The 9967-nt window shown below is 53.7% G+C and overlaps 2 protein-coding genes across 4 annotated transcripts in view; one reads left to right on the plus strand and one right to left on the minus strand.

Moving 5' to 3' along the window:
* The window catches only part of BOLA3 (bolA family member 3), a 10926-nt gene extending 8067 nt beyond the window's left edge, over positions 1 to 2859 (plus strand). The window contains exons 3-5 of the mRNA XM_017827268.1: positions 838 to 961; positions 1090 to 1178; positions 2726 to 2859. Of these exons, the coding sequence (XP_017682757.1) occupies positions 838 to 961; positions 1090 to 1178; positions 2726 to 2791 (279 nt within the window). The 3' untranslated portion in view covers positions 2792 to 2859. The remainder of the gene's footprint in view (positions 1 to 837; positions 962 to 1089; positions 1179 to 2725) is intronic.
* A 103-nt stretch (positions 2860 to 2962) lies between these two features.
* On the minus strand, positions 2963 to 9967 carry MOB1A (MOB kinase activator 1A). 3 transcript variants are annotated; one of them, XM_017827325.1, is made up of 7 exons: positions 9732 to 9967; positions 9480 to 9696; positions 6893 to 7059; positions 6048 to 6141; positions 4271 to 4404; positions 4030 to 4193; positions 2963 to 3513 (listed from the first exon to the last, which is right to left on the minus strand). In XM_017827325.1, the coding sequence occupies exons 2-7, from the start codon at positions 9491 to 9493 to the stop codon at positions 3436 to 3438; spliced, it is 651 nt and encodes a 216-aa protein (XP_017682814.1). In that variant the 5' UTR covers positions 9494 to 9696; positions 9732 to 9967; the 3' UTR covers positions 2963 to 3435. The 3 variants fall into 3 exon arrangements, with proteins under 3 accessions (XP_017682814.1, XP_017682812.1, XP_017682811.1); XM_017827323.1 differs by having other exon boundaries at positions 9480 to 9799; positions 9833 to 9958; XM_017827322.1 differs by lacking the exons at positions 9480 to 9696; positions 9732 to 9967 and having other exon boundaries at positions 6893 to 7114.

Raw genomic sequence — 9967 nt, forward strand, 5'->3', positions numbered from 1 at the left:
CTGAAGGCAGCCCCGTTTCCATCCCTCCTTTCCCTGGTTCCCCTCTTCTGGTTTCCCCCCACTCCAGTTCGCCCCTTTCTGCGATGCCACTGAAGGCAGCCCCGTTTCCATCCCTCCTTTCCCTGGTTCCCCTCTTCTGGTTTCCCCCCACTCCAGTTCGCCCCTTTCTGCGATGCCACTGAAGGCAGCCCCCATTTCATCCCATCTTCCCCCATTCCCATTCCTCCATCCCTCAGTTTTCCCCCTCTCCCGGTGCCTCCCACTCTGTGCCAGCAGCCTTCCCGTGCCTTGCCTTCCCTTGCCTTGCCTTCCCGTGCCTTGCCTTCCCGTGCCTTGCCTTCCCGTGCCTTGCCTTCCCTTGCCTTGCCTTCCCTTGCCTTGCCTTCCCGTGCCTTGCCTTCCCAAACCTTCCCTTCCCTCCTCCCATATCCCCCCGGGCACAGACAGCCCCCCACCCACTCCCACCTCCAGCCCCCTGTGTGTGTGTTTGGGGTCCCCCCAGAGGGTCCCCTCAGCCCCTGTGTATTTGGGGTCTCTCCAGGGTCCTCCCACCCCCTGTGTATGTTCAGCGTCCCCCCAGGGTGTCCCCATCCCCTGTGTGTGTGGTTTTGGGGTCTCCAGCCCCTGTGTGTGTGTTTGAGGTCCCCCCATTCCCTGTGTGTGTGTTTGGGGTCTCTCCAGGGTCTGTCCATTCCCTGTGTGTGTGTTTGGGGTCTCTCCAGGGTCTGCCCATTCCCTGTGTGTGTGTTTGGGGTCCCCCAAGGTCCCCCCACTCTCTGTGTGTGTGTTTGGGGTCCCCCAGGGCCCCCCCAGTCTCCCATCACTGTCCCCCCCCAGCTGTTCCTGCGCTGCCGCTCCTGGCGCAGCCTCAGCTCCGGCTCCGAGGGGGAGTCGCACCTGACGCGGGTCCTGCGGGAGAGGTTCCCCAGGGCCTCCTCCATCAAGGTCGTGGACATCTCAGGTAAAGCTCCTCGTTCTCCTCCTCCATCCTCCCAGTTACCCTGTCCCAGACCCCCGGCGGGTCGGGGCTGTGGGGCACAGCAATCCCTCCTTGTTGCTGGAGGATCTGCTGCCCGTGTCATTTCTCAGGAGGCTGCGGGGCCATGTACGAGATCCACATCGAGTCCGAGGAGTTCAGGGAGAAGAGGACAGTGCAGCAGCACCAGATGGTCAACCAGGTGAGGGGGCTGGGGGCCAGGGGGGACCCCAGGGGGGCACAAAGGGTGTGGAGGGCACAGAGTGAGGGTGAGCAGCTCAGAGCTGGGCACTCTGGGGCACTTGAACCTTCACGGATGTCTCCCAGAGTCACTGCTGGACACACACACTGGGACTGGGAAGGGTAGTTCTTCCTTCCCGGTTCAAACCAGTTGAAAAGTGTGTGCAGCTCTGAGCTGGGGGCTCTGGTGGTGTCTGTGCACACTCAGTGCCTGCAGTGCTGCACACACTGACAGGATTTGTGCTGTGCCTGCACCCAGTGAGTGCTTCACACTTCCTTTCCCCAATAATAACCAGTGCAGCCCTCTTTTCCCCTCCCTTCCCAGTTCAAGCCAGTTCAGCTCTGTGTGTGCAGCACTGGGTTGGGTGCTTTGGTGCACACACAGTGCCTGAAGTGCTGCACACACACTGAGAGATTCCTGCTGTGCCTTTCACTGCAGCCCTTCTTTTTCCCAGTAATAACCAACGCAGCCCTTTCCCCCTCCTTTCCCAGTACAAAGCCAGCCCTTCCCAATAAATTCCAGAGCTGTGGGTGCTCAGAGCTGTGCAGCTGTGGGCTCTGGGGGTGTGTGAACACACAGTGCCCAGCTACAAGTGGGTGTTGCAGGCACAGTGCTCTGCACAGAGAGGATCAAATGCTGTACCCGGTGGCTAAAACTGCAGCATTTCCCCTGTAACAAAGTGTAGCCCTTTTTTGCCTCCCCAAAGCCTTTCCCTTTTTCCCTAATCATTATTGAGGAAACAGTGAAGCCCTTCCTGTGACAGTTCAGGTGCTGCTCCGTGAGTGCAGCACTTTGTGTGTGCACAGACACCCCCTCGTGCCCAGCTGGGAGGGCAGCCAGCACAGCCCACCTTCCCTGGTAATAAATAGCGGCCATTCCTTATTTTTCTCCTCATAAATGAGGAGGTGTCTGTGTGGCACTTGTCGCTGTGTCCTGTGGGTGCTCAGTGGTGGGGGTGGCACACACACAGCTGGGTGCTGAGCTCACCTGGGCAGTCGCAGTCCTGCCCACAGGTGAGTGTTTAAGAGCCCAGCCTGCCCTGTTTTTACCCCAATAATCATCAGAATCATCCTGGAAAACACAGGCTCTGGTGTGGCATTTAAAGCTGCCTGCAGCACTTCACAGAATATCCTGAGCTGGAAGGGACCCACAGGGATCATGGATCCAACTCCTGGCCCTGCACAGACACCCCAAAATCCCACCCCATCCCTGAGCATGTTTTCCAAACCCTCCTTGAGCTCTGGCAGCCTCGGGGCTGTGATCAAATCCCGGGGGGCTGTTCAGGGTGCCCCTGACAGTGCAGGCCTCTTTGGTGTATTCAGAGCTTTCGACCCTCCCTGGGCTGGTTTGTGTCACACACAGGACCAGGTGTCTGCCAGCACAGCAGAACCTGGATTCGTGTGTGATTCCACGTGAGACTCTGCCCTCCTGTTTCTTTGATCCCAGTGACAGCCCCAAAGCTGTGCCCAGCCCCCGGGAGTGACCCCAGAGCTGTGCTTGCCTTGCAGGCCCTGAGTGAGGAGATCAAGCACATGCACGGGCTGCGCATCTTCACCTCCATCCCCAAGCCCTGAGGCTGCTCCACACCAATAAAGTGCTCCAGGGCTGCTCTGGCTCTGCCTCCCTGGATGTATAAACTTCAGCCAGTGTCGTGTTTTCAATCAGGGTGCCTGTGGGACGGGGGAAGAAGAGGAGGAGACCCCCCTCTTCCTCTGAAAGAAGAGCAGGAAGAAACTTTATTATTGCCTTGCCACACAGGAGGGTCCCTCGTGTCCCCCCCCATCCATGGGACACCCCAGAGCTGCTCCTCCCTCCCAGGGACAGGGACACCCCCCTGGGACCAGGCACTTCTTTCCCCCCTTCGGTGCTGCTGCCAAGGGGAGCTTTAAGGCTCTGGGCCAAAGTGCACCTCTTATCCTAAAAAAAAGCACTTCCAAAAATAAGCTGAGCCACTCTCAGCCCCGGCCAGGCGGCTGCAGAGCCCAGAGGGAAACTCTGGGAGCAGGAAGCAGCTGTGCAGGACTTGGAATGTCACCCTGTGAGGGACAGAACCTGCTCCACCTTCACCCAGCCCACAGCTGTGGGGCAGAGGAGCCCAGTGGGGGCTGCACAGCAGGAGTGGAGCCACTTGGTGTGTCCAGCGTTCCTGGAGCCAAGCGCTGAGGTGGCTGAAGAAGAAGCAGAAAGGAGAGGCCAAAAGGGTCCCCCCAGGAATGTTTTATCTGTCCTTGGAGCCCAGCTTCTCAATCAGTTCCTGCAGAGGAGCCAATTCCCTCCTGTCAATCAGGTTGAACTCCTGGCAAGGGAAAAGAGACAAAAAATTAAAGGCAGCTCTCAAAGAGCTGCTGGAAAACGTGGCTGGTCACCCTGGAAGGCACCGTGTGGCAGCTCCTGGGAGAACCACAGAGGAGCAGCCACCTCTCCCTGTTCTCTGTGGAGAAATCCAAGTGTTTCAGGACAACAAAACTTCTGCCACGTTGCTGTGCACAGAACAGGAAAAAAAAGGCACTGGTGCTGCTACTTTTGAGTTGATTCTTAAGCTGCAAACTCCCCCAGGTTCTGTGCTAAGCCTGGGTTTCTTGCTGCAGGTTGATAAGTGAAACCTGAGAGGGAAACTCAAGCATTCACAGCCAACTCAGCCCCACTTCCTGGAAAAAAACCCACAAAAAGCCCAAGCCACAAAGAGCACAGCTGGGTACAGAGGGGGGCTGGGTGTTATCTCCCAGCACACACCACAGCCACTCATCTGCAGGGAAGGGCTTAAAATCCAGCTCCCTTTAAACGGGGAACAAGAAAGCCCTTCCCAGCTCACCTGCACGAAGAAGATGAAGTGCTTGAAGGAGGTGTTGAGATGGGCCTCCTCCTGCAGCCGGATCACCGAGTCGAAGTGCTGGTGGTAGATGTGGGCGTAGACACGGAAGAGCCGCTTCAGGATCGTCTTGGCCACCGACATGAAGTTCTTGGGGAAGGGGACACCTGGAATGCACAGACACACAGGAGTGAGGCTGTGGTTGCTCAGGAGGTGCCATCCTGTGTCACACAGCACCACTCACCGATCTTGGAGGGAAAGAGGGTCTCGTCATCCAGCTGGTCCTGCACCCACGTCATCAGGTAGTCGATGTATTTGGGCGCCGAGCACTTGATGGGCTTCTTGATGTTGGTGCCGTCTGCCCAGTGGTACTCGTACCTGGGACGGGGGGACAGGGAAAAGGGCATTTTCAGGCCCTATGACCTCCTCCTTATCTCAGGAAGGGGCCACACTGGTACCCAGGGGAGCAAGAGCAGTGCCTGGCCTGTTTGAGTTTGTCAAGCCCAACATGATGGCGTTGACTCCTCCAGGGCTTCACCCTCCAAAATCACAGGATACGCTGCGTTGGATCCCATCAGGATCAGAGTCCAGCTCCTGGCCCTGCACAGACACCCCAACAATCCCATCTGTCCCTGAGAGCGTTGTCTGAACAACCCTGGAGCTCTGGCAGCCTTGGGGCCATGACCAAACCCTGGGGAGCCTGGTCAGTGCCAACCACCCTGTGGGGGAAGAACCTTTTCCTGAGATCCAACCTGACCCTGCCCTGACACAGCTCCAGCTGTTCCAGGGTCCTGTCCCTGCTCACAGAGAGCAGAGATCAGAGCTGCCCCTCCACTGCCCCTCTGGATGTTAAAAATGAGCCTCAACTTCACGGCAACCTCCTCTGACATCATAATTTCCTTAAAACAACCCAAAAACTGCCCAAAAGGAAGCCCAGGGCCATCACCCACCATCTGGATAAATTCCCCTCTAGCTTCCAGACACCCTCCAGGAATTTGGCACTCACACAAGACTTCTGTGATAGACTATCCCAGGAGCTGGGAGCCTCCAGATCCAGTCCCCACATGTGCTCATCAATCCCAGGGCCCCTCCAAGCCAGGGCAGACGTGGACTGACAGCACACAACCCACTTTCTCCGAGATCTTCCACAAAATCCCTCAAAAGCAGGAACCACCCCCCCTCCACGTTTCGACTGTCACCTCTTGCTCTACAAGTGAAAACAGTGCCCTTCAAACATTTCCTGTTCTCACAGGAAATGGCCCCAAAAATAGAGGCAGGAAGTGGCAGTGCTGGGGAGGAAAGCAAGGCAGGATGTTCCAGGGCACCTGCAAGTGCTGCCCAAAGCTGGGCTTAAAAACTGAGAGCCCTGAGCAACCTTACAGAGAAGATTCCCAGCTGGAGCTCATATTTGTAAAATATGAGTGCAGAGCCAACAGCTGGTGTTCTCCCTGCAGGATTCACCCCTAAAACCAATGAGGTGGCCCCAAAATGTTCCTTCACTATCTTCTTTCCACCTTCCACAATGCCCTGACCTTCTCCTGCGCAGCAGTAACACCTTGTCAGGAGGCTGCAAGTGTCTCCTAAGAACCACAGCCCTGGGGATGTCCAAGGCCAGGCTGGAGCAACCTGGGCTAGTGGAAGGTGTCCCTGCTCATGGCAGGGGGTGGCACCGCATGAGCTTTAAGGTCCCTTCCAACCTAAACCATTCCATGATTCTCTACAACTTTGACAACAAGACCAGGCTCTTCCAGTTGAGTTGGATCTCTCATTTTCTTTAAAACCAACTTTTCCAATCTCTTCAGCTTCCAGACCTAAGGGCCTGATGGGCAGGGAAAAGAGATCCCAGAGGGTATGACCACAAGCAGGTGAACACCACGAAAAGAGTGCAGTGCTGGGCCTTGAGCCCGTGGGGACACATCCCATCCTCTTTTTAGCTTCTTTCTCCACACTGCTGAGTGATCTGTGCACTCACCTGGGTCCCCACAGAGAAATGTGGGCCCAGCCCCCAGCAGAGCCCTCACCTGGGCCCTGCAGACATGACAGGGCAGCTGCTCTCTGTGCAGAATTCTGTGATGGTCCCGTACAACATGTTGATTTGGTTGAAGAAATCCACAGCTGGGAAGGAAAGGCATCGAGGTGACTCAAAGTGTGAACACAAAATGGTCTCTGAGGATCCCTGTGCACCCAAAAAACCCTTCGAAGAACCAAACATCCCCTTCCATGGGATGTCACCTGGCTCATAACTTTGAAACAGTTCAACCATCCAGGAACTGGAATTTCTCTGTCAATTTTTCACTGCCTGGCTCATTTCCCACCCGACTTGCACAGCATTAAGCTCCACTTAGCATTCCATACCCTTGGAAATAACAGCTTTGGGTTCCAGGCTCCCCAAAACCCTGACTGATCTGAAAAAACAGGAGAGACTTTCCTTAGGCTGAACTCTCCCTGCTCTCCTTCAAAACTGCTTTTTCCTCCTCTAAACTCCAAAGAAACAAAGTTCAAGGCCACGGGGAGCAGCTGCTAAAAGCAAACTGAACCTGTAGGATTTGAAAACAGAAAACAAGAAAGGAGCTCTCCAAAGCTGGAGTTCAGTGGAAATACTCCACTTCCTCCCTGGATTATTTGGTGCAGCTTTTGCAGACAACAACAGGAACTTTCTAACACCAAAAATAACCCTTCACAAACCCAGCCACCTCGGAGAGTCTGAGCTCGTGAAAACCACGGCGGGGCAGGTTTGTCTCTTCCTTTTTTCCACCGAGACTTGCTTTCCCTTTATTCCACCCAAGCAGAGTTGCCTGGGGAATTCCCAGGTTTGTGTCGGGACAAACCCCGAGGTTTTTGGGGTTTCCCCCCTCAGAGGACTCACTGTTGACAGCAATCCACTCGTTGAGGTCCTCCCCCTCGGGCAGCATCACGGCCTGCCGCAGGTTCCCGCTGCCCAGCGTGGCCTCCGCGTGCTTCAGGAGCTCGTACTGGTGGGAGCCCTCGGGAATGTTCTTCTTGGGCTTGAAGGTCTTGGAGGAACGACTCCCACTGGAGACAGGGGAGACATGTCCAGTTAGCCATGGAGCCATGGAATCTCTGAGGCTGGAAAAGGTCTCCGAGATCATCAAGCCCAACTGTCCACCAGCACCACCAAGGTCACTGCACCAAGTGCCACATCCACGTCTCCTGAACATCCCAGGGCCTGGGACTCCACCACTGCCCTGGGCAGCCCATCCCAGGGCTTTACAACCACTTCTGTGAAGAACTGGCCCCTAATATCGAACCTAAACCTCCCCTGGGGTCAGGGGAGCCTGATGGCCTGAAGCCATTTCCTCAAGTCCTTTTGGAAACAACAGAACTTGGAAATGGTATATATTTGGAAATAATATATAATATTATATGATATTATTACATATAATAAAAGATGTTAATTATAATAATGCATTAATTATAATAATTAGATATTATATAATGTTAGTACATTCTATCTTACCTAATTATTATATAATGTAATATATGCTATATAATATAAATAAAACATCATATAATACTATATTATATATAATTAAATATTATATATGTAATATATAATTGTATATATATAATTATATATTATTATATAATATATAATATCTATAATTTATACACTATATATATTATATAATATATACTATATTATAACCTATAATATATTATATAATATATAATTTATATATTATATGTTATAATATAATATATAATAATAAATATAATATAATATAATATAATATATATAATATATTATATAATTATATATTATATATAATATAATATATAATATATATTATATATATAATTATATATATAATTATATATAATTAAATCTTCCTTCGTGAAGCCTAGCCATGAAAAATTATATAATAAATAATAATATAGGATAATATAAGACAATTATATAATTATATTATATAATAATATATACTATGTAATATATATTATATATAACATAATATATAAAATAATATATAATATACACTTGAAATAATATAACCAACTTGGAAACAACAGAACTTTTGGAAATAATATAACCTAGAAATAACAGAATTTTTGGAAATCACAGAACTTTTGGAAATAACATACCTCTTCTAGAATCAATAAGCATTAATTGTTTTATTTGTTAAAACGAAATTTATAAATAGGTGACAAAGTGTCCCTCTGTGCTCGGGTGGGAAACCACCTGCTAAAAATGTGACTTGAGAGCCTCCTGAAATGCAAATTGTCCCCCCCTCGCTGTCCCCAACAACCTCCCTGTCTCTCCTGCCTCTCCCAAACAGCCACAGTGCCAAAACTGATGAATTTTGGTATTTCTCTACCACAAAATGTTAAATTTCAGACCCTGCCAGCTCCCAGCGAGAGGGATGGCCGGGAGCAGAGCATGGCTCAGGGAAAACGGGATTCTCTGGTTGCCACACAACCCCTCCCTCCAAAACAACCCCTTCCCTCCAAAACTGCTCCCTCGAGGGCTTCCCACCCCCTCATGCACCCCCAAAGCCTCTCTCCATGACCTCCTGCCCTCCAGGTCACCCCACTCCTGCTCCCAGACCCCTCCTCGTGCCACTGAGGACGCTCTGCCCCCTCACCTTCTCCCAAGGCTTCCTCCCAAAAAACCCACCACACTCCCAGGGTTTCTTCCACTCCTCCCTGTGTCCCTCCAGGGCTTCCTCCTCCCCCCCCCAGTCTTCCTCAGCCCCTTCTTGTGCATCCCTAAGGAAACTTTTCAAGGTTTTTCTGCTCCCATACACACCCAGGGACCCCCCAAGCCCCTCATGAGCCCCCCCAGCCCAATCCCACCCCGGGCTTCTCCCTAAATCTTCCCCTAAGAGCCCTCCCAGGCCTAGTCATGGGCCTTCCTCAGCTCCTTGAGGGGCCTCTGACCCCCCAAAACCTTCCTGAAAGCCCAGGACTCCTCTCAGGATCCCCCCAGACCCCCTCCAGCTCCCTCACATCCTCCCCCAGCTCCCCCCACCCCAGGAAACCCACAGAGCCTCCCCAAAAAACCCTTCCCTCCCTCAACCCTCTCACAGTCCAGCCAGCAAACCCTCCCCAAACGCTTTCCTCCCGCCCCGAAAACCTCTCACAGACCAAGCCCAAGTGCCCCCCAGCCCCTCCCCACAGGCCCTTCACCTCCCCAAAGCCCCCCCAGCCCAATCCCACTCCAGGTTTCCCCCTAAACCTTCCCCTAAGAGCCCTCCCAGGACTCCCCTCAGACCCCTCCCCACGACACCCTCCAGCTTCCCCCGCCCCAGGAACCCCCTCAGAGCCTCCCCAAAAAAACCATTTCCCCCTCAGCCCTCCAACCCTCCCCAAACGCTTCCCCCCCACCCCAAAACCCTCTCATAGGCCGAGTCCAAGTGCCCCCACGGGCCTTTTCCCCCCACCCAAGCCGCCCATGAGCCCCCCAGGGTTCCCCTCCGGCCCTGGGCACTCACAAGAGGAAGCTCATGGCGAGAGAGGCCGGGCTGGGCTGAGGGAGCGGGAACGGGACCAGGGAGAGAGGCCTGGGCTGAGGGAAGGGAGCGGGATCAGGGAGCGGGAAGGGGCTGAGGGAGCGGGAAGGGGCCGGGCTGAAGGAAGCGGGCTCTGCCCGGGGTCTGTTCAGTCCGGTCCGGGCTGAGGGAGCGGGGTCTGTCCGGGCTCTGTCCGATCGAAGTGACCGGGGTCTGTCCGGGCTCTGTCCGGTCCGACCGAAGGGAGCGGGCTCTGTTCGGGCTCTGTCCGGGCTCTGTCTGGGTCTATCCGGTCTCTGTCCCGGCTCTGTCCGGCCTCTGTCCGGTCTCTGTCCGGTCTCTGTCCGGTCTGTCCGGGTCCGTCCTGGCTCTGACCCGGCTCTGTCCGGTCTCTGTCCCGGCTCTGTCCGCTCCGTTCCGAGGCAGCGGGGCCGCTCCCGGCGGGCCTCGCCCGGGCCGTACCGCCAACT

The sequence above is a fragment of the Lepidothrix coronata genome, unplaced genomic scaffold (genome assembly GCF_001604755.1).
Source record: "Lepidothrix coronata isolate B3197 unplaced genomic scaffold, Lepidothrix_coronata-1.0 Scaffold137, whole genome shotgun sequence".
Lineage (NCBI taxonomy): Eukaryota > Metazoa > Chordata > Aves > Passeriformes > Pipridae > Lepidothrix > Lepidothrix coronata.